This window comes from Tachyglossus aculeatus, chromosome 4 (genome assembly GCF_015852505.1).
Source record: "Tachyglossus aculeatus isolate mTacAcu1 chromosome 4, mTacAcu1.pri, whole genome shotgun sequence".
Lineage (NCBI taxonomy): Eukaryota > Metazoa > Chordata > Mammalia > Monotremata > Tachyglossidae > Tachyglossus > Tachyglossus aculeatus.
This window is the reverse complement of record NC_052069.1, coordinates 45,663,840-45,688,231: the sequence shown is the minus strand read 5'-3', so window position 1 is coordinate 45,688,231 and position 24,392 is coordinate 45,663,840. Positions and strand designations below refer to the sequence as shown.

At 44.1% G+C, this 24,392-nt stretch overlaps 1 protein-coding gene across 1 annotated transcript in view; it reads left to right on the top strand.

Annotated features, from left to right (window-relative positions):
• The window catches only part of TGFBR3 (transforming growth factor beta receptor 3), a 323,588-nt gene that overhangs the window by 232,069 nt on the left and 67,127 nt on the right, over window positions 1–24,392 (top strand). Inside the window, exons 6-7 of the mRNA XM_038744742.1 lie at window positions 12,510–12,678; window positions 17,068–17,215. Coding sequence (XP_038600670.1) covers window positions 12,510–12,678; window positions 17,068–17,215 — 317 coding nt within the window. The remainder of the gene's footprint in view (window positions 1–12,509; window positions 12,679–17,067; window positions 17,216–24,392) is intronic.

The window sequence follows — 24,392 nt, the reverse complement described above, 5'->3', positions numbered from 1 at the left end:
AGATATGTACAAGTAAAATAAATGGAGTAATAAATATGTACAAACATATATACAGATGCTGTGGGGAAGGGAAGGAGGTAAGGCGAGGGGATGGAGAGGGGGAGGAGGGGGAGAGAAAGAAGGGGGCTCAGTGTGGGAAGGCCTCCTGGAGGAGGTGAGCTCTCAGTAGGGCCTTGAAGGGAGGAAGAGAGCTAGCTTGGCGGATGTGGGGAGGGAGGTTATGGGTTCTAATTCCAGCTCTGCCACTTGTCTGCTGTGTGACCTTGGGTGAGTCACTTCACTTCTCTGTGCCTCAGTGCCCTCATCTGTAAAATGGGGATTGAGACTGTGATTCCCATGTGGGACAGGGACCGTGTCCAACCGGATTTGCTGGTATCCACCCCAGCATTTAGTACAGTGCCTGGCACATAGTAAGCCCTTAACAAATACCATTATTATTATTGTTCCCTGGTATTTCATACAGTGCCATGCACACAGTAGGTGCTCAATAAATCATGTTGAATGAATGACTGAAAAGAAGTAAAACTGAAAACTGCATGGTGATTGGGGTAACTAAGTAGGATGAATTCTTTGGATTTAGAAGAACCTTTCATCAGCAGTGCTCGAAATGCTTTCTTAGAGAGTATGCCAATTTTCCTCACCGTAATCCTGGAGGAAGGGGGAATAGGTGAATGTTATTTCTTCCATTTTTCAGATGAAGATTCCGGATACCGAGAGGTAAGTGGCTTGCTCTGTATAACACAGTGAAACTATTGGCAGAAGTAGGGGCAAAGATCGAGTCTACCCATAAGATCTTTGAAGAGGATTATACTCTCCCAAGTGTTTAAGTACAGTGCTCTGTACACAGTAAATGTTCAATAATAATAATAATAATAATGATGGTATTTGTTAAGCACTTTCTATGTGCAAAGCACGGTTCATTCATTCATTCATACATTCATTCAATCATATTTATTGAGCGCTTACTGTGTGCAGAGCACTGGACTAAGTGCTTGGGAAGTACAAGTTGGCAACATATAGAGACGGTTCCTACCCAACAGTGGGCTCACAGTCTAGAAGGGGGTGACAGAGAACAAAACACTGTTCTAAACGTTGGGGTGTTACAAGGTGATCAGGTTGTCCCACATGGGGCTCACAATGAATACCATTGATTAATTGCCCTTCTAGATTCCAATCTGACACACCATCCACTAGATTCATTAGCCTTACTAGTGGCTCAGTGGAAAGCGCCCGGGCTTTGGAGTCAGAGGTCATGGGTTTGAATTCCGGCTCCGCCAACTGTCATCTGTATGACTTCGGGCAAGTCACTTAACTTCTCTGTGCCTCAGTGACCTCACCTGTAAAATGGGGATGAAGACTGTGAGCCCCCTGTGGGACAACCTTATCACCTTGTAACCTCCCCAGTGCTTAGAACAGTGCTTTGCACATAGTAAGCGCTTAATAAATACTATTATCCAGCGCTCAGAACAGAGCTTTGCACATAGTAAGTGCTTAACAAATACCATTATTATTATTATTATTATATGTTCCTCTCTTAGTGTCACACCTGGAGAGTTTCCTGTACTCTACTAATCTCAACTATGGCAGGGACAGTCAGGCAGAGGGTTAAGGAGTAGGGTTAAGGCCCTACTGAGAGCTCACCTCCTCCAGGAGGCCTTCCCAGACTGAGCCCCTTCCTTCCTCTCCCCCTCGTCCCCCTCTCCATCCCCCTCATCTTACCTCCTTCCCTTCCCCACAGCACCTGTATATATGTATATATGTTTGTACATATTTATTACTGTATTTATTTATGTATTTATTTTACTTGTACATATCTATTCTATTTATTTTATTTTGTTAGTATGTTTGGTTTTGTTCTCTGTCTCCCCCTTTTAGACTGTGAGCCCACTGTTGTGTAGGGACTGTCTCTATATGTTGCCAACTTGCACTTCCCAAGCACTTAGTACAGCGCTCTGCACACAGTAAGCGCTCAATAAATACAATTGATTGATTGATTGATTGCAGAGGCATACCCATTCCATTCCTAGGTTGGCCAGGGGCAAGCCAGTGGAAGGCAGTCAGCTACAAGTCAAAACTCACCTGTGCTGGGTATCAGTGGCCCAAGCGCTTAGAACAGTGCTCTGCACACAGTAAGCGCTCAATAAATACGATTGATTGATTGAGGCAATGGTAAACCACTTCCGGATTTTTACCAAGAAAACTCTCTAGATACACTACCTGAATGATTGCAGGTGGTTACCTTGTAACCTCCCCAGCGCTTAGAACAGTGCTTTGCACATAGTAAGCGCTTAATAAATGTCATTTAAAAAAAAAAAGATGGAGGTGTGACATTCTGGGAGAGATGTGTCTATGGCATCACTATGGGTCGGAGATGACTCGACAGCATAAGACAAGAACAGGGATGTGTTCCCATGAGGATGAGGTAGTCCCCTGAGTCTACTTTCTGGCCACTCTTCCATTCTACATCACACAACAAAGAGACAAAGGTTGCTCTAGTCTTCAGTATGGAGCTCGTGGCAGGAGGTAGGCATTTTAAGCACTCAAGAAATACGATTGATGGATTGATTTCTAATCCTCTAACCTCTAGGCCCGCCCAGGTCCCCTCACTCGCTGTTCTGAAACCGGCCCCACAATCTAGTTAAGCGTGTGGCAATTTTCTTACAAACCTGCCAGATTTCTACCCGGGGATTCCCCTTTGTGTTTTCTTTTCTACTTGGCACACGCTCCAGGTTTCAATGCCAGGCACGAGGAGGGCCATTCAGGAAAAAAAGAAATCAGCTTTTTCAGCTCCACTGGTTGAGGAGTGACAATGGCTCGTGGAACTCGAGTTCTTGGCAACAGGAGAGTCAGGGTAGGAGAAGGCTTACCGAGCAGAGCGAGTGTTACACTTTGGGGGATTCTACCATATTGGTCATTGGGTGGAAAAAAGTTATCTGTGCAACCTTCAGGCTAAGATCTTTGCCCTTCTGTTTGGAAGTCAGTAACAATAGCCCAAGGCATCCCCATTTTAAACCTTGGTCTACCCAGAAGAGCAGTGAATAATAATGGTAAGTGTGATTATTTGCTAAGCATTTACCATGTGCCAGGCAATATAGTAAGTGCTGGGGTGGATAAAAGCTAATCGGGCTGGACACAGCTCACAGCCTCACAGCCTTAATCCCCATTTAACAGATGAGGTAACTGAGGGCCGGGGAAGTGACGTGACATGCCCAAGGTCACACAACAGACAAGTGGCAGAACTGGGTTTAGAACCCAGGTTCTTCTGACATTTACAAAGTAGAGTGGATCTACGCAGCACTCTCCACCCAAGTGTAGCTCAAATAGCACATCAATCAACCGTATTTATTGAGTGCTTACTCTGTGTGTGTGTGGTGTGTAAGTGTGCAGAGCACTATACTATGTGTGGGAGTGCACAGTGCGATAGAGTTGGTAGACACAGTCCCTGTCCTCAAGGAGCTTCCAGTCTAGAGGACTGCTGAGGTTGTCATTGCTAAGATCTGCCCTTTCCTCTCCATCCATACCGCTACCCTGCTCGTTCAAGCTCTCATCCTATCCCGTCTGGACTACTGCATCAGCCTCCTCTCTGATCTCCCATCCTCTTGTCTCTCCCCACTTCAGTCCATACTTCATGCTGCTGCCCGGCTTGTCTTTGTCCAGAAACGCTCTGGGCATGTTACTCCCCTCCTCAAAAATCTCCAGTGGCTACCAATCAATCTGCACATCAGGCAGAAACTCCTCACCCTGGGCTTCAAGGCTGTCCATCCCCTCGCCCCCTCCTACCTCACCTCCCTTCTCTCCTTCTCCAGCCCAGCCCGCACCCTCCGCTCCTCCACCGCTAATCTCCTCACCGTACCTCGTTCTCGCCCGTCCCGCCATTGACCCCCGGCCCACGTCATCCCCCGGGCCTGGAATGCCCTCCCTCTGCCCATCCGCCAAGCTAGCTCTCTTCCTCCCTTCAAGGCCCTACTGAGAGCTCACCTCCTCCAGGAGGCCTTCCCAGACTGAGCCCCTTCCTTCCTCTCCCCCTTGTCCCCCTCTCCATCCCCCAATCTTACCTCCTTCCCTTCCGCACAGCACCTGTATATATGTATATATGTTTGTGCATATTTATTACTCTATTTATTTATTTATTTATTTTACTTGTACATATCTATTCTATTTATTTTATTTTGTTAGTATGTTTGGTTTTGTTCTCTGTCTCCCCGTTTTAGACTGTGAGCCCACTGTTGGGTAGGGACCGTCTCTATATGTTGCCAACTTGTACTTCCCAAGCACTTAGTATAGTGCTCTGCACACAGTAAGCGCTCAATAAATACGATTGATTGATTGATTGATTGTCAGCTGCTCAGGAAGTCTGTGATTGCTAAAACAGCTCTTGCAGAAAAAGGTAAAACTCTGGTGAGAGATGGCAGAGAGTTCCTGGCTTTAACTGAAAGCCAATGGCTCTGTTTCAGCTCATAGTTTACTAAAGTTTTGAAGTTGTCAGCTGATGTACTATCCACGTGACCCAAGAAAACTCCTGCCAAGAGTGCGTATGAGAGAATTGCCTGCCAGAGTTCTCGAGTCTCCCTTTCTCCTGTGAATTATAATAATAATAATGAGAATGATTGTGGCATCTAAGTGCTTCTTATGTATCAAGCACTACTCTAAGCACTGGGGAAGATATAGGAAAATGAACAGGACAGGCACAGACTTAGAGAAGCAGCATGGCCTGGTGGATAGAGCATGGGCCTCGGAGCCAGAAGGTCATGGGTTCTAGTGCTGACTCCACCACGTGTCTGCTGTGTGACTTTCGGCAAGTCACTTCACTTCTCTATTTATTTTATTTTGTTAGTATGTTTGGTTTTGTTCTCTGTCTCCCCCTTTTAGACTGTGAGCCCACTGTTGGGTAAGGGCTGTCTCTATATGTTGCCAACTTGTACTTCCCAAGCGCTTAGTCCAGTGCTCTGCACACAGTAAGTGCTCAATAAATATGATTGATTGATTCTCTGGGCCTCGGTTACCTCATCTGTAAAATGGGAATTAAGAGCTTGAGCCCCATGTGAGACAGGGACTTTGTCCAATTTGATTTGTTTGTATTCACCCCAGCACTTAATACAGTGCCTAGCACATAGTTAATTGCTTAACAGGTACTATCATTATCATTATTGTTATTAGTTCTTGTCCCACCCAGTCCTCAAAGTCTAACTGAAAAGGGGGACACTGCTCAAGTTTCATTCCCCTAAAGCAGCTGCAGCTTTTCCTGAGCACTGTACGGAATAATAGAACATGGTTCCCTCCCTCGGCAAGTTTATAATATAACACATCTGTGTATAGGATATGAATGCTATTTTAAATAATGTTGATAAAAATTATGGTACTTGCTAAGCACTTACACTGGACCAAATGCTGGGGGAGGTACAAGATGAACAGGCTGGACACAGACCATGTCCCACATGCAGCTCACAGACTAAGTAGGTGGGAGTAGGATTTAATCCCCATTTTCCAGATGAGGAAATGGAGGCACTGATGTTAAGTGACTTGTCCGAGGGTATGCAGCAGAAGAGAGATGGAGTCGCGATTAGAACCCAGGCCCTCTAACTCCCAGGCCCCTGCTCTTTCCACTAGACCACGCTAAAGTGAAAATATTTAGGGCATAAATTTGATATTCCATTAAAGAATCGCAAATAGCATTACCCCTACTGCCCATGAAAAGGAATTATAACTCCATTTTATAGGTCAATAAACCAGGATACATTAGCTTTTTCAGAGCTCAAGAGCATCATGAAGTAATACGGTTATTAAGGAGTACTAAATTCCCTGAGCTTCCAGAAATGCAATTTATTCTCAGTGACTAACTCGGTCATTAGGAGAATCTGGTTCTTCGAGATTTAAGCCCGCTTCGGAGATTGAGATGTACGAGGAGTTATTTTTCAAAGCCAGATATTCCTGTCACCTTGCCCACATTTCTATGTATTTTTCTAGCGTTCCCCAGCCCCTGTCTCGAAGCACTTTAAAAGTTCAACATCTGTGGGGAGAAATGTCAATATTTTCCAAGCCTTAAAGCCTCAAAGTAGGTTTATCTCAAGTGAGAAATGAGGCAGATATAAAGAAAAGGAACCCTAGAGGTAACTTGTCCTTATCCCGGCTTCCAGATGGAACTTCGGCTAACCAGCTGTATGTACACACATACTTGGAGCTGTGTGGATACATTCATTTGATTTCAGCCTCGGATAACCTCAAGGTCATTTTCCATCCTGGATTCTGGGCGAGAAGTCAGCAGAGTTGCAGCTGTAGTTTTCAGGCCTCGTCTGGCGGGAAAAACAGCAGATGTCGGAAGAGGGTTCTCTCAATAATAATAATAATAATAATAATAATGGTATTTGTTAAGCACTTACTATGTGCAAAGCACTCTTCTAAGCGCTGGGGAGGTTACACGGTAATCAGGTTGTCCCACGGGGGGGTTCACAGTTTTAATCCCCATTTTACAGTTGAGGGAGCCGAGGCACAGAGAAGTTAAGTGACTTGCCCATACTCACACAGCTGACAGTTGGTGGAGCCGGGATTTGAACCCATGACCTCTAACTCCAAAGCCTGGGATCTTTCCACTGAGCCACGCTGCTTCTCCAATGCTTCTCCATTGCTTCTCAAGCAATGGGGTAGTTGCAAGTCCCTTGTCGTTTTCTACGAGGTGTTTTTTAAAGGAGAGTTCAGCGGGAGATGCCGAAGGCTATTTTGTGGAGTCAGAAAGGGAAGGCCTCCTCTCATGACTGCCCACTTAATGATAATATTTATTAAGCGCTTACTATGTGCAAAGCACTGTTCTAAGCATTGGGGAGGTCACAAGGTGATCAGGTTGTCCCATGGGGGGGATCACAGTCTTCATCCCCGTTTTACAGATGAGGGAATTGAGGCCCAGAGAAGTTAAATCACTTGCCCAAAATCACACAGCTGACAGGTGGTGGAGCCGGGATTTGAACCCATGACCTCTGGCTCCAAAGCCCGGGATCTTTCCACTGAGCCATGCTGCCTCTCGGAGCCCACTTAGTGGCTTTGACTCCACCTTCGCATTCCTTGTGTGCCTCAGAACCCTTTTATCTACCCCAAGGCTTAGAACAGTGTGTGGCACATAGTAAGCGCTTAACAAGTACCATTATTATTATTATTAATAATAATCCTCAGAGCATAGACGAAATGGTGGATGGGAGAGTCCAAATGAACTTGAATTGTACTCACCCAAGTGCTTAGTACCCCAGCGTGGCTCAATGAAAAGAGCCCAGGATTTGGAGTCAGAGGTCATGGGTTCAAATCCCAGCTCTGCCAATTTTCAGCTGTGTGGCCTTGGGCAAGTCACTTGGCTTCTCTGTGCCTCAGTTACCTCATCTGTAAAACGGGGATTAAGAGTGTGAGCCCCACACGGGGCAATGTGATCCCCTTGTATTCTCCCCAGCGCTTAGAACAGTGCTTTGCACATAGTAAGCGCTTAACAAATGCCATCATTATTATTATTAGTACAGTGCTCTGCGCACAGTAGACACTCAGTATGATTGACCAACTGACTATGCTTCAGATGTCTTTTTTCGGGGGTATTTGTTAGGCATTTACTATGTAACAGTCATTCATTCATTCAATTGTATTTATTGAGTGCTTACTATGTGCAGAGCACTGTACTAAGCGCTTGGGAAGTCCAAGTTGGCAACATATAGAGATGGTCTCTACCTAACAGTGAGCTCACAGTCTAGAAGGGGGAGACACACAACAAGACAGAACATATTAACAAAATAAAAAAAATAGAATAAATATGTAAAAATAAAATAAATAGAGTAATAAATATGTACAAACAGTCACTGTACTAAGCACTGGGGGTAGATACTAGCTAATTAGGTTGGACACATTCCGTATCCCACACAGGGCTCACAATCTTAATTGCCATTTGACAGATAAGGTAACTGAGGCACAGAAAAGATAAGTGATTTGCCCACAGGTCTCACAGCAGACGTGTGGCGGAAGTAACTGAGGCACAGAGAAGATGGAGAAGATAAATGACTTGCCCAAGGTCACATGGAAGACAAGTGGCGGAGTCAGGATTCGAACCTGGGCCCTCTAGACTTCAAGGCCTGTGCTGTACCCTCTAAGCCCACTGCGTTTTTCCTCATGGGCTGTGCTGTGATAGATTGGGCTCTTTGCCCCAAATCCTGAGCCGGGCCCGTAAATTCAGACTCCAAAGTTACTTTCGCGTTTTCCTGGTAGTTAATTTGAAAGAAACAAAAGTGAAGCAAAATTCCCAGTAAATTCAAATCCCGGCATCCCGATTACTGATCTTTTCTGATGAAAACATGCTGCATCGAGAATTCCCTGGCCGTTGCTCGTGGCAGAAACCCTGCTGGCACTTTTACTCACTTCTGGTTAAATGTTTTAAGTGGCTGCATGGAAACCTCATCAAATCCAGGGCTACAGAGGCACTGTTTACTGCTGGGGGAAATTTTCGAATGCGGTTTGCAGGTTCATCTCTCTGTAAACTTGTCTCTAGACTGTAAGCTTGCTGCGGGCAGTGCAGTGTGGCTCAATGGAAAGAGCACGGGCTGTGGCGTCAGAGGTCATGGGTTCAAATCCCGGCTCCGCCAATTGTCAGCTGTGTGACTTTGGGCAAGTCTTTTCACTTCTCCGTGCCTCAGTTACCTCATCTGTAAAATAGCGATTAAGACTGTGAGCCCCCCAGGGGACAACCTGACCACCTTGTAACCTCCCCAGCGCTTAGAACAGTGCTTTGCACATAGTAAGCGCTTAATAAATGCCATTATTCTTATTCTTATTCTTATTCTTATTATTATTATTAATGTGTCTAGCAACTCGGTTATATTGGACTGTCCTAAGCTCTTAGTACAGTGCTCTGCACAGAGTAAGAGCTCAATAAATATAATGGAGTGATATCCGGACGGAAGCTATCCCAACACCTTGCCTCCTGCCATATCCAGGCAGGGTGGTCCAGCGTGAAAGCTCGGCTTTCCCCACCCTTACTGGGTTTTTGGGATTCGAACATTCCCCTCTGTAAAGTTTGATTCCTCTCCTCTACGCTGTTGAGGCCAACCCAGTTCCCTTTCCCCATGGTCGTGTAAGCAGCAGGACAGGCCCGGAAGTCAGAAGGACCTGGGTTCTAATCCTGCCTCCGCCACTTGTCTGCTGTGTGACCTTGGGCAAGTCACTTCTAGTCTTCTAGACTGTGTGCCCACTCTTGGGTAGGGACCGTCTCTATATGTTGCCAACTTGTACTTCCCAAGCGTTTAGTGCAGTGCTCTGCACACAGTAAGCGCTCAATAAATACGATTGAATGAATGAATGAAGTCACTTCTCTGTGTCTCAGTTACCTCATAATAATAATAATAATAATAATGGCATTTATTAAGCGCTTACTATGTGCAAAGCACTGTTCTAAGTGCTGGGGAGGATACAAGGTGATCAGGTTGTCCCACGGGGGGCTCACAGTCTTCATCCCCATTTTACAGATGAGGTAACTGAAGCACAGAGAAGTTAAGTGACTTGCCCAAAGTCACACAGCTGATAGTTGGCGGAGCCGGAATTTGAACCCATGACCTCTGACTCCAAAGCCCGGGCTTTTTCCACTGAGCCACGCTGCTTCTCATCTATAAAATGGGGTCTAAGACTGTGAACCCTTTGGGGACAGGGACTGTGTCCAACCCTAATATCTCATATCTACCTCAGGGCTTAGAACAGTGCCTGGCACATAGTAAGTAATTAAAAAATACCACAATTATTATTATCATTATCATCATTATTATTATTAACATTTATTGAGTACTCACTTGGGTCAGTGAACTGTACTAGACACTTGGAAAGTACAGAATAGACTGTAGCTCTAGACTCTAAGCTCCTTGTGGGCAGGGAGCGCGTCTACTAACTCTTTTGTATTGTACTCTCCCAGGTGCTTACTACAGGGGCTCTGCACACAGTAAGCACTCAATAAATGCACCTGATTAACTGAATAAATGAAACATGTTCCCTGCCCACTAGGAGCTTACATTCTAATGGGGGAGACAAAAACAGCTTGAGGGGGGTGAAAATAAATACTTGAATTATTATAAATGACACTCAGTGATATTCACTGAGCTGTTTGTGGGGGCAGAGTACTGTGCTGAACACTTGGTAAAGTACAATATAAATAGAGTTGGTAGATTCAATCCCTGCCCACAAGGAGCTTATCCTAAATTACAGATGAGGAAAATGGAATATAAGGGTATTTATAAATAAGTTCCTACGTGATACAGTTGACTGATGGGGGCCAACGTGATCCGAGATCCTCATCAATCAGTCTGTGGTATTTATTGAGCACTTACTGTGTGTGGAGCACTATACTAAGTGCGTGGGAGAGTACAGTATCACAGAGCTGGTGGACATGTCTCCAATTTAGACTCATTCATCATCATCATCATCATCAATCGTATTTATTGAGCACTTACTATGTGCAGAGCACTGTACTAAGCGCTTGGGAAGTACAAATTGGCAACACATAGAGACAGTCCCTACCCAACAGTGGGCTCACAGTCTAAAAGGGGGAGACAGAGAACAAAACCAAACATACCAACAAAATAAAATAAATAGGATAGATATGTACAAGTAAAATAAATAAATAAATAGAGTAATAAATATGTACAACCATATATACATATATACAGGTGCTGTGGGGAAGGGAAGGAGGTAAGATGGGGGGATGGAGAGGGGGATGAGGGGGAGAGGAAGGAAGGGGCTCAGTCTGGGAAGGCCTCCTGGAGGAGGTGAGCTCTCAGCAGGGCCTTGAAGAGAGGAAGAGAGCTAGCTTGGCGGATGGGCAGAGGGAGGCCATTCCAGGCCCAGGGCATGACGTGGGTCGGGGGTCGATGGCGGGACAGGCGAGAACGAGGTACGGTGAGGAGATTAGCGGTGGAGGAGCGGAGGGTGCGGGCTGGGCAGTAGAAGGAGAGAAGGGAGGTGAGGTAGGAGGGGGCGAGGTGATGGACAGCCTGGAAGCCCAGGGTGAGGAGTTTCTGCCTGATGCGCAGATTGATTGGTAGCCATTGGAGGTTTCCCACCAAGGTTTCCGTAAGTGGAGGAGACAGAGCACGAACCTGAGAGCCAGAAAGTCGTGGTTCTAATCTTGGTTCCATCACATGTCTGCTGTGTGACTTTGGGCAAGTCGCTTTGCTTCTCGGCATAGAGGTTAGAGCGGGGGCCTGAGAGTCAAAAGGTCGTGGGTTCTAATCCCAGCTCCGCCACCCATCTGCTGCTTGACCTTGGACAAGGCACTTCATTTCTCTGTGCCTCAGTTCCCTCATCTGTCAAATGGGGATTGAGACCGTGAGCCCTTCGTGGGACAGGAACTGTGTCCAACCTGATTTGCTGGTATCCACCCCGGCACTTAGTACAGTGCCTGGCACATAGTAAGTGCTTAACAAATACCACAATCATTATTATTATTATTATCAGTGTTCTCTGTGCCTCTGTTACTTCATCTGTAAAATGGGGATTGAAATTGTGCACCCCACATGGGACAGGGACTGTGTCCAACCTGATTTGCTTGTACCCACTCCAGCATTTAGGACAATGCCTGGCACATAATAATAATAACAACAATAATAACAACAATATAATTATACAATATTATATAACAATCATATAACTATTATATGATTATTATAATAAGTATAATATTTTGAGCATGGCACATAATAATATACTTATAACTATATAATATATTATTAAATAATAATTATATGATCACAATGTAATTTTATTATAATTATATTATTATTGTTATTATTATGTGCCAGGCACATAACATTATACTTATTATAATTCTTATACTAGTATTATTATTATTATGGCATTTAAGTACTTAAGTATTAAGTACTTACTATGTGCAAAGCACTGTTTTAATCGCTGGGGCAGATACAAGGAGATCAAGTTGTCCCACGTGGGGCTCACGGTGTTAATCCCCATTTTCCCGATGAGGTAACTGAGGCCCAGAGAAGTTAAGTGACTTGCTCAAAGTCACAAAGCTGCCAAGTGGCGGAGCCAGGATTTGAACCCATGACCTCTGACTCCAAAGCCCAGGCTCTTTCCACTGAGCCACGCTGCTTCTCTAGCATAACATAACAAGCGCTCAGCAAATGCCACACTCTCTTCCCCTCGTCCCCCTCTCCATCCCCTCATCTTACTTCCTTCCCTTCCCCATAGCACCTGTATATATGTATATATGTTTGTACATATTTATTACTCTATTTATTTATTTTACTTGTACATATCTGTTCTATTTATTTTATTTTGTTAATATGTTTGGTTTTGTTCTCTGTCTCCCCCTTCTAGACTGTGAGCCCACTGTTAGGTAGGGACCGTCTCTATATGTTGCCAACTTGTACTTCCCAAGCGCTCTGCACACAGTAAGCGCTCAATAAATACGATTGATTAATGATTGATTAATGATTATTATTACGACAGTCGAGTTGTGTGTAACTGGATCCCCATATGCTTCTTTTCAGATCAAGTGTTCCCTCCGACCTGCACCATCGAGAAGAACTTTCTCTCCCTCAATTATCTTGCGGGGTATCTTCAGCCCAAGCCCGCAGAGGGGTGTGTGATGTCCAGTCTGCCTCTGGAGAGGGAAGTGCACGTCATCGAGTTGATCACGCCCAATTCGAATCCCTACAGGTAATCAATCAATCTAAAAAGCTAAGTATTCAGACAATGTTTCTGAGAAGCTTGAAAGTGAAAATAGAAATCTCGTGCTATAGCATGGCAGGAGGTAAAAACATGAATTCATTCATTCAGTCGTATTTATTGAGCACTTACCGTGTGCAGAGCACTGTACTAAGCGCTTGGGAAGTCCAAGTTGGCAACATATAGAGGCGGTCCCTAACCAACAACAGGCTCACAGTCTAGAAGGGGGAGACAGACAACAAAACATATGGACAGGTGTCAAGTCATCAGAATAAATCGAAATAAAGCTAGATGCACATCATTAAGAAAATAGAATAGTAAATATGTACAAGTAAAATAAATAGAGTAATAAATCTGTACAAACACATTCATTCATTCAATAGTATTTATTGAGAGATTACTGTGTGCAGAGCACTGTACTAAGCGCTTGGGAAGTACAAGTTGGCAACATATAGAGACGGTCCCTATCCAACAACGCGCTCACAGTCTAGAAGGGGGAGACAGACAACAAAACATGTGGACAGGTGTCAAGTCATCAGAATAAATCGAAATAAAGCTAGATGCACATCATTAAGAAAATAAATAGAATAGTAAATATGTACAAGTAAAATAAATTGAGTAATAAATCTGTACAAACAAATATATAGGTGCTGTGGGGAGGGGAAGGAGGTAGGGCGGGGGGATGGGGAGGAGGAGAGGAAAAAGGGGTTTCAGTCTGGGAAGGCCTCTTGGAGGAGGTGAGATCTCAGTAGGGCTAATAGAGCCACTCTTGGAGAAGCAGTTGTCGCCTGCCTGTGCTGAGTCTGTCCAGACAAAATGGTGGCTCAATTCCTGACGTGCCAACCCTTTCCCCCTCGTCCCACTCTCCATCCCCCCGTCTTACCTCCTTCCCTTCCGCACAGCACCTGTATATATGTTTGTACATATTCATTACTCTATTTATGTATTTATTTTACTTGTACACATCTATTCTATTTATTTTATTTTGTTAATATGTTTGGTTTTGTTCTCCGCCGATTGTCAGCTATGTGACTTTGGGCAAGTCACGTCACTTGTCTGGGCCTCAGTTCCCTTATATGTAAAATGGGGATTAAAACTGTGAGCCCCTCGTGGGACAACCTGATCACCTTGTAACCTCCCCAGTGCTTAGAACAGTGCTTTGCCCATAGTAAGCACTTAATAATTGCCATTAAAGAAACCTGATTTTATGGCTTTAGCTGGCCTTGTGGCTTATATGGCCACATGGTGGACCTGAGGGGACTCTTTTATGCTAACAGAAAGCCTCTCTTCTCCACCCCACCTTTCCCCACCCCAACTCTGGGACTTTCAACTTCCAGTTCAAGAAAGTATATGAGATGTAAAATCCAAAAGCCACACCCAGTGGTGGATAGGAATTTGGCTAAAAAATGACATTCTTCACGTAACAACATTGACATTTAAAAACAATAAAATCCCCATTGCAAGGCCTGTCTGTATTAGTCTGAAAAATACTCTCTCCGCTAGTTACTTTCATTCATTCAATCATATTTATCGAGTGCTTACTGTGTGCAAAGCACTGTACTAAGCTTGGGAGGGTACAATACAACAATAAACATGCGTTCCCTGCCCACAGTGAGCTTACAGTCTAGAGGGAGAGACACACATTAATATAAATAAATTACAGATATGTACATAAATGCTGTGTGGCTGGGAGGGGGGAATAATAATAATGATGGTGTTTGTTAAGTGCTTACTATGTGCAAAGCACTGTTCTAAGCACTGGGGAAGTTACAAGGTGATCAGGTTGTCCCACGGGGGGCTCACAGTTTTAATCCCCATTTTACAGATGAGGTAACTGAGGCACAGAGAAGTGAAGTGACTTGCCCAAAGTCACACAGCTGAAAGTTGGTGGAGCTGAGATATGAACCCATGACCCCTGACTCCAAAGCCCAGGCTCTTTCCACTGAGCCATGCTGCTTCTCCGGTGAATAAAGGGAGTCAGGGCAATCAGAAGGGAGTGGGAGGAGAGGAAAGGAGGGTTTCATCAGGGAAGGCCTCTTGGAGGAGACATTCCCTTAATAAGGCTTTGAATCAGGGAGAGTAATTGTCGGATTTGAGGAGGGAGGGCGTTGCAGCCCAGAGGCAGGACGTGGGCAGGGGATCAGCAGTGGGATAGATGATATCAATTTACAGTTTGAAGGTTAGCATTAGAGGAGCAGAGTGTGTGGGCTGGGTTGTAGTAGGAGAGTGGTGAGGTAGAAGGGGGCAAGATTAGAAGTTTTTCTTTGATCTGGAGGAGGATGGGGCAACCATAGAAGGTTCTTGAGGAGCGGGGAAACAGGGCCCATACATTTCTGTAGAAAAATGATCCGGGCAGCAGAATGAAGTATGGACTGGAGTGGGGAGATTCAGGAGGCAGGGAGGACAGCGAGGAGGCTGACACAGTAATCAGCCTCCTCTCTGATCTCCCATCCTTCTGTCTCTCCCCGCTTTAGTCTATACTTCACTCTGCTGCCCGGATTATCTTTGTACAGAAATGCTCTGGGCACGTCACTCCCCTCCTCAAAAATCTCCAGTGGCTGCCTGTCAACCTACAAATCAAGCAAAAACTCCACACCCTGGGCTTCAAGGTTGTCCATCACCTCACCCTCTCCTACCTCACCTCCGTTCTCTGCTTCTCCAGCCCAGCCCACATCCTCCGCTCCTCTGCAGCTAACCTCCTCACTGTGCCTCATTCTCGCCTGTCTGGCCGTCGACCCCCGGCCCACGTCCTTCCCCTGGCCTGGAATGCCCTCCCTCCACACATCCGCCAAGCTAGCTCTCTTTCTTCCCTTCAAACCCCTACTGAGAGCTCACCTCCTCCAGGAGACCTTCCCAGACTGAGCTCCCTTTGTCTTCTCCTCCTCCCCATCCCTCCCGCCCTACCTCCTTCCCCTCCCCTCTGCACTTGTATATATTTATACAGATTTATTACTCTATTTTACTTGTACATATTTACTATTCTATTCATTTTGTTAATGATGTGCATATAGCTTTAATTCTATTTGTTCTGACAATTTTGACACCTGTCTACATATTTTGTTTTGTTGTCAGTCTCCCTCTTCTAGACTGTGAGCCCGTTGTTGGGTAGGGGCCGTCTCTATATGTTGCCGACTTGTACTTCCCAAGCACTTAGTACAGTGCTCTGCACACAGTAAGCGCTCAATAAGTATGATTGAATGAATGAATGAATGAAAGTCGGGATAGGATAAATGATTAGATTAACGTGGTACCAGTCTGGATGGAGAGGAAAGGATGGATTTTGTTGATGTTGTGGAGATGGAACAGGCACGATTAACACTGTCTGTCCCCATATGAGGGATTATATATGGATTTGAAAGGCCAGGAAGAACTCTTGGGAATCAGGCCGATGTCCCTAAGTAATAATCCAAAAATCAGTGTAGTTTAGTGGATTGAGCACAGACCTGGGTGTCAGAAGGACCTAGGTTCTAATCCTGGCCCCACCATTGTCTGCTGTGTGACTTTGGGCAAGTCATTGAACTTCAAGCCTCAGTTACCTCAACTGTAAAATGGGGATTAAGACTGAGAGTCCCAGGGACTGTGTCCAATCTAATTAACTTGTATCTACCCCAGCTCTAGGAACGCTACTTTGCATATAGTGAGCGCTTAACAAGTACTATAAAAATAATAATAATAATCATTATTTTTATTTACAAATATCAAAAGTCACAACAGAAATGTAGGTTTTTCTCTTATATGTATATTCTGTAAGAGGAGATGTTATTGCTTGGTAAAAAAAATTCTTCTCCTTTACCAAATTCGTAAAAGTCTGGATTGTTTTCATCAATTTTCCAGTAATCACATGTGGGACATCTGCTTTCTTTCTTTGAGTAACTGTATATCCAGAAGTTTTGGAAAGAAAATGCCAATATAATTCTACAGCATGTTTAAATCCCTAAGCAAAACTTGACCAAATCAAGATATTTGCCCAAGTTTTATTGCCCCTTTCATTTATACATTTAGCAAGTTGGGGGAGCAGTCAGATTTTTAAGATCATGAAATGGGAAAAGATAATCTTTCCTCTAGAAGGGCAAAGTCTAGTGGTTTAGTCCAGCTCATTTCAAATATAGACAGGACTGCATTTAGGCAAGCACTGTTTTTGCAAACCAAATTTTAGTAAATTATTTTCAATCCGGGCATGTGTTTCTATTGTTATGAAAAAATCACTTCAGCCAGCGTGGAGTAACGATCTGTTTTGCACATGTCGTGTTGCCTGGGATCAACTCCAGTTTTTTTAATCAGCTGGCCAGACATTGGAAACATGACGGATTGAAAGGAGGTTGATAGCTGCAAATTTCTGGCATTCAGGTCATAACTATTGTCTTCATTTTCCACCCACAGTGCTTTCCAGGTGGACATAATAGTCGACATCAGACCGTTTCGAAAAGATGCCCATGTGGTCAAAAATCTTGCTCTGATCTTGAAGTGTAAAAAATCCGTCAATTGGGTGATCAAGTCATTTGATGTTAAAGGCGCCCTGGAAGTTATTGTAAGTTGATAACCGTTTCACTGTTTTGGGAGGCTGTTAGCAGCTCTGCTAATACATGAGTGAGTTGTAGCTCTTAAGCATGTAGTCCCCTGAATATGTTTTTCCTCTTTGGCCTTCCTAAGGTCATTTAGAAATGAAAACTTTGGCCTGATGGAGTAAGCTGTTCCTAGCCACTTGGGCTAAAGTTGAGCAGGTGGCTATTGAGAAAGAGAGAATTAGTGATCCTACATCTACTTCCCCTGCTTCTTACCTATGTTGGATCTGCTGCCCTCAAAAAAAAAGCACTGTACATTCCTGCTGCCCCAGATATATTTTTCTAAAATGATAATTAAACACTTACTCTGTGCTAGACACTGTACCAAGTGCTGAGGTAGATACAAACTAATCAGGCTGGACACAGACCATGTCCCATGGGGGGGCTCATAATCTTATTCCCCATTTTACAGATGAGCTGAGGCAAGTGTCTTGCCCAACGTCATAAAGCAGGAAAGTGGCAGATTTGAACCCAGGTCCTCTCACTTCCAGGCCTGTACTCTTTCCATGAGGTCCCACTGCCCCTTAATAAAAATAATAATAATAACAATGGCATTTCTTAAGTGCTTACTATGTGCAAAGCACTGTCCTAAGCACCGGGGAGGTTACAAGGTGATCAGGTTGTCCCACTTGGGGCTCACAGTCTTCATCCCCATTTTAAAGGTGAGGTAACTGAGGCCCAGAGAAGTTAAGTGACTTGCCCAAAGTCATGCAGCTGACAGGTGGCGGAGGTGGGATTAGAACCCATGACCTCTGACTCCAAAGCCCGCGATCTTTCCACTGAGCCATGCTGCTTCTTGATATGGAGGGCCAGATAAAAATGCACTTAGTCCATGAGTCCTCTGAGCTGTCAGGAAAAATTCAATATCTAGGAGGATTTTCTGCCAAGCCTAATAGCCTAACCAGAACAACCACTAAGTGACCTGTGTCTCCTATGAAAGAGAAATCATCTTTGTTGTAATCATTTTTCTAAGGAAGAAGAGGCATTTCACTATGGCTTAACAATTTGTTCAGTGGCAAACCGAAAACTAAAGACTGTTTTGGAGCCATGGTTAGAATCTGCAGTGTGGCTTTGGGGAAGTCACTTAACCTCTATCTCAGCTAACTAGGCTGGGAATTCCTGCCATTCTACCATTTGTTATGTTTAAAGAGTAACAAATGTGTTAGCACTTTGCAAATATGTTGTGTGTTCTTAATAACTTCATATATATCACCTAGCATTTTATTTCTTGAAGGTCATTCATTCATTCAATCGTATTTATTGAGCACTTACTGTGTGCAGAGCACTGTACTAAGCGCTTGGGAAGTATAAGTCGGCAACATATAGAGACGACACTTTGTTCACCTGAATAGTTGGCAGTCATTTCTCTGGTGATTGCTATTGAAAATGGATTAAAGGTGCTTTAAACCATATGGTGTTTGGGGAAATAAGTTTATATGCCACCTCTGCCGTTCAGTGTCAGAAAAATCGTCCACCTACAGAAATAGATGATTGGGTCCTGAAATCATCAGGCCATGTTTCTTCATTTATTAATGATTCCTTCCTCTGACTTCTGTATTTAAGTGCTCACTATGTGTCAAGCACTATTCTAAGCGCTGTAGATACAAGTTAATCAGGCCACATAAATTCCCTGATCCACATGGGGCTTACAGTCTAAGTGGGGGGAGAACCGGTATTGAATTCCTATTTTACAGTTGAGGAAACTGAGGCACAGAGCCATTAAGTGACTTAGCCAAGGCCCTACAGGCAGCAAGTGGTGGAGCCGGAATTAGAAAACAGGTCCTCTGGCTCTCATGCTTTATCAACTAGACTATGCTGCTTCCATAGTAGTTAGGTAATAATAATAATAATGATGATGATGGCATTTATTAAGTGCTTACTATGTGCAAAGCACTGTTCTAAGTGCTGGGGAGTGTGTGGTTAGGTGTGTGGTGATGATTGATTAAGTTGTTTGCTAAAGCACAATCCGAGACCAAATTGTTTTCTAAAGTAGATGTGTTGTCTGTTTTGCCCTGGCCAACTGGAGGACCAGTAATTCAAGACATTCTTTTTACTTGCAACATGGCACACCAGTGGAATGTTAAAATTTAAGAATAACAAAAACAGGAAAGGTGATCATGCTTCAGAACTCCAAACCCTAGAGTACTTTTAGATTCCCTCCTGAAGTTCCCTTAGAACCGTTCCCTCTTTTGTCACTCCTAAAAGGCTCCCTGAATACGTGTGTTCGATATATTACAATTTTGAGTGGAAGATTTAAATGCCCTTCATAGGAATCAAAAAGGCTATAAATTAGACTGCTCATCCAGAAATGGGCTCTGTTTTTTCCTCCCTACGACTGAACTCTGTTCCAAGTCCAATTTTGGACAATGCGTGTCAACGTTACTAAACAATTAGGTAATGTTTCACGTTGTTCTTTTTTTATTACCCAAATCAGTTCCGCAGCCTTTCCAATTTTCCTTTAGGGCAAATCCCAGCTGGACTAGGGAAAAGGTACCTGCAAAAAATCAACACTGAATGCAAATTAGGAAGGCAAAGCTAGTTTCCAGTAACTTAGTAGAGTGGTTTTGCATGAGTTTTTAGAAGAAAACAAGAAGTTGAGATCCATATTCATTTATTTACATGGAAAAACCAGTCAGTTTTTAGCCTTAAATGAAAGACAAAGTTATTCACAGGCACCTACTATTCTTTTATATTCAGCTCTCCAAATACAAGTCCATATTAGCACATTAAAATGCTTCCAAAGAACACTGAAAAAGGAAAGAAAGCCATGTTCTCTAAAAATCCCGGTCTTGCCAGTGTTCAAAATGGTAAGGGTACATAGGCAGACAATGTCCTAAAAACATGGGAAATAAAGAATTATGCCAAGACCAAGAGAAAGAAAAGATCCTTTTGCCTTCTCCTTTTGGTCACCAAAGCTGGTTCGAACAGAGAATATCTACCAAAAATAAAAGGAGAGAGGAAATCTGGGCTCTTTCAGTGAAATGGCCCTGAAAAATGCTTGGTAATGTGTTTTGATTGGCAAAAATCATTTTCCTTTTCCCCTTGCATACCTCATTTCTCATCCTCCTGGGCTTGAATTGCCGCCTCTCAGGGAAGTGATGGTGTCTTTGGAGTTGGTTTTTTTAAAAGCATTTATTAAGCACTTACTAGGTTCCCGAGCACTGTTCTAAGCACTGGGGAGGTTACAAGGTGATCAGGTCGTCCCACGTGGGGCTCACACTCTTAATCCCCATTTTACAGATGAAGTAACTGAGGCACCTGATTCTACGCCTCTGATCTTCAGTCCGGGAAGTTGCATTTGGGGACTTCGTGAAATGTTCAGGCCCCGGTATTGAAACCTGTTGCATGTCTTGTAGCTCACACTTAGCTTGTGGGTTGACCAGTCGTTCACCCAGTCCGCATGACGGATCCCATCGGTGTGTGAAAGAGTGGTCTCTGTCTCGACACTTCTCCCTCCGAAAAGGGGGCTGCTCGTTGACAGTAGTAAGGAGAGCTCCATGAATCCTACATAACTGAGAGGGTCAAAAGAGCCAGAGAAGGGACTGTGACTTGGAGGCAGGAGTTGGGATAGTGGCTAAGAGTTTCCATTTAGGCTCTCGGGACTTAATTCCGAGGCCCCCGTTATTAATTTTCCTCCCAGTTTTTCAGCACGGTTATTTGCTGATGTGTAAGTGGATTTCTAGCCTTAACAGTCCTAAGGCATATCAGCGTGGACAGTGCTGACAGCTCAAAGATTTTTATGTGGAAAGGTGTCATCAGACCATTCTGCGTGCATCAAAAAGGGCAGGTGGCAGGCGTGATGCCGTTCTGGAAATACGATATTTTTTCAGCTGCCTTGACTATAGAGCAATAAAAGAATAGGGCAGTTGGGGCCAGCCAGCATTGTTTAAAGTAGCATTACAGTTTCGGGCGGTCACAACTCGGGTTTGAAATGTGAGGAAGAAACTGCTCTGTTGGCATAAATCAGCTAACGATTAAAAAGAAGAAAGAGCGGTACGCAAATCGGGATGTTCTTTGTCTCCTTTTGGTTTTCTTCCTCATCCCAGTGGGGTTTCCCTAGAATGATAGAATTTTTTAAGTATAATGTATCTATTTCCTGTACTCTATTAAGCTTCCCTGGGTGGATCTTTTCGCTTTTGATGCAGTTCTGTTGAGTGGTCAGTCGGTCCATCTTCAGGCAGACAGAGATAGGAAAATGAAAGGTGAGACTCATTAAGCCTTTAGTCGAAGCAGTGAGAGTCCACGAGCCAGCACCCTGAAGCAGAATTGGCGAAGAGAAAACAGGTCCTGTAAATTTTTATAATAATAATAGTAATAATGATGGCATTTATTAAGCGCTTACTATGTGCAAAGCACTGTTCTAAGCATTGGGGAGGTTACAAGGTGATCAGGTTGTCCCATGGGGGCTCACAGTCTTCATCCCCATTTTACAGCTGAGGTAACTGAGGCACAGAGAAGTGACTTGCCCAAAGTCACACAGCTGACAATTGGTGGAGACAGGATTTGAACCCATGATCTCTGACTCCAAAGCCTGTGTGCTCTTTCCACTGAGCCATGCTGCTTTTATGGTTTTACAGTGGGAAAAGATTAATATTTAGTCACATCAAGAGCACATAAAATGGGAAACAAATGGGGAATTTAGCAAAAATGCAGCGTATATGCAGAGAAGAGTAACTCAGCATGAAAATAAAAAGGTTTTACATGGCCTGAAAATGGCTTAATCTGCATGCAGAGAAGACTGTAGAGCTAGATTGAAGCAGTGGATAAAAAAAACTGCATTTGATGTAGAACAGCACTTGCTATCCCATTGAATTTGCTCCTCAGTCATCATACTGATTCCTGGGGAATCAGTAAATCAGTCAGTTATTCATTCATTCATTCAATCTCCATCTGGATGTCCGCCCGCCACCTAAAGCTCAACATGTCGAAGACTGAGCTCCTTGTCTTCCCTCCCAAACCTTGTCCTCTCCCTGACTTTCCCATCTCTGTTGACGGCACTACCATCCTTCCCGTCTCACAAGCCCGCAACCTTGGTGTCATCCTCGACTCCGCTCTCTCATTCACCCCTCACATCCAAGCCGTCACCAAAACCTGCCGGTCTCAGCTCCGCAACATTGCCAAGATCCGCTCTTTCCTCTCCATCCAAACCGCTACCCTGCTAATTCAAGCTCTCATCCTATCCCGTCTGGACTACTGCACTAGCCTTCTCTCTGATCTCCCATCCTCGTGTCTCTCTCCACTTCAATCCATACTTCATGCTGCTGCCCGGATTATCTTTGTCCAGAAACGCACTGGACATATCACTCCCCTCCTCAAAAACCTCCAATGGCTACCGATCAATCTGCGCATCAGGCAGAAACTCCTCACCCTGGGCTTCAAGGCTCTCCATCACCTCGCCCCCTCCTACCTCACCTCCCTTCTCTCCTTCTACTGCCCAGCCCGCACCCTCCGCTCCTCCACCACTAATCTCCTCACTGTACCTCGCTCTCGCCTGTCCCGCCATCGACCCCCGGCCCACGTCATCCCCCGGGCCTGGAATGCCCTCCCTCTGCCCATCCGCCGCGCTAGCTCTCTTCCTCCCTTCAAGGCCCTGCTGAGAGCTCACCTCCTCCAGGAGGCCTTCCCAGATTGAGCCCCTTCTTTCCTCTCCCCCTCGTCCCCCTCTCCATCCCCCCGCCTTACCGCCTTCCCCTCCCCACAGCACCTGTATATATGTATATATGGTTGTACATATTTATTACTCTGTTTATTTATTTATTTATTTATTTATTTTACTTGTACATTTCTATCCTACTTATTTTATTTTGTTGGTATGTTTGGTTCTGTTCTCTGTCTCCCCCTTTTGGACTGTGAGCCCACTATCGGGTAGGGACTGTCTCTATGTGATGCCAATTTGTACTTCCCAAGCGCTTAGTACAGTGCTCTGCACATAGTAAGCGCTCAATAAATACGATTGATTGATTGATTGATTGATTTATTTAGCACTTACTGTGTGCAGAGAAGTGTACTAAGCACTTGGAAAGTACAATTCAGCAATAAAGAGAGACAATCCCTGCCCACAATGGGCTTACAGTCTAGGAATATGAAGTCAACATGAATTAACTGAGTATTCAATGAAATATGTGGTCTACACATAAATGCCTGAAAATACATCCGTACTAAGGGTGGCCTTTGGGGATGACGCCACAATGGCCTCACAGTCCAGAAGCAAGGAGATAGAGATCGAAACAAGTAAAGAAGTAAACAGTAATTATATTTTACTGGGTACAGAACACTGTACTGAGGGCTTAAGAGAATACACTATAGTAGAGTGATAGGCTCGTTCCCTGCCCACAGAAAGCTTGGAGTCTAGAGGACTGTACTGAACCCTTTTTTTGAGCCCCGGGATAGGTATAAGTTAATCAGGTCAGAAACAATCCCTGTCTCACAAGAGGCTCACAGTCTAAGTGCAAAAGTGTGTAAGATAACTTAGTAACCTGCCACTTAGCCCTTCTCAGAAACCCTCACAGGTACAAGTTGTCTCAAGTGAGATGTTCATTTTGGGCCTTTCTACTCTCTTATATGTTACTGCTCTGTTGCTTCCTTGACGGGGGGCTGAGAAGGAGAAGGGAATTGCAAAGACTCTCTGAGTATCTGTATTCAGGGTAATGCAGACCCAGAGACCATTTAAAATGAAATATTGGGTCAGTTTATGCTTGTAAAATTGAGTTTGAGGGTACTGATATAACCTATTTTTTTCCATTGCAGGACTATGGTTTTATTAGCAATTCGGGAATATCCAAAATTGTTGTATTTATAGAGCCTGGACAGCATTTTCTGGTGCTTCTTTAAGCATTTTGTTTTTGATAATTGTACATATTTATTACTCTATTTATTACTCTATTACTCTATTACTCTATTTATTTATTTTACTTGTACATTTCTATCCTACTTATTTTATTTTGTTGGTATGTTTGGTTCTGTTCTCTGTCTCCCCCTTTTAGACTGTGAGCCCACTGTTGGGTAGGGACTGTCTCTATATGATGCCAATTTGTACTTCCCAAGCGCTTAGTACAGTGCTCTGCACATTGTAAGCGCTCAATAAATACGATTGATTGATTGATTGATTGATTGATTGATAAAGGCCCCCCACATAAAAATAAG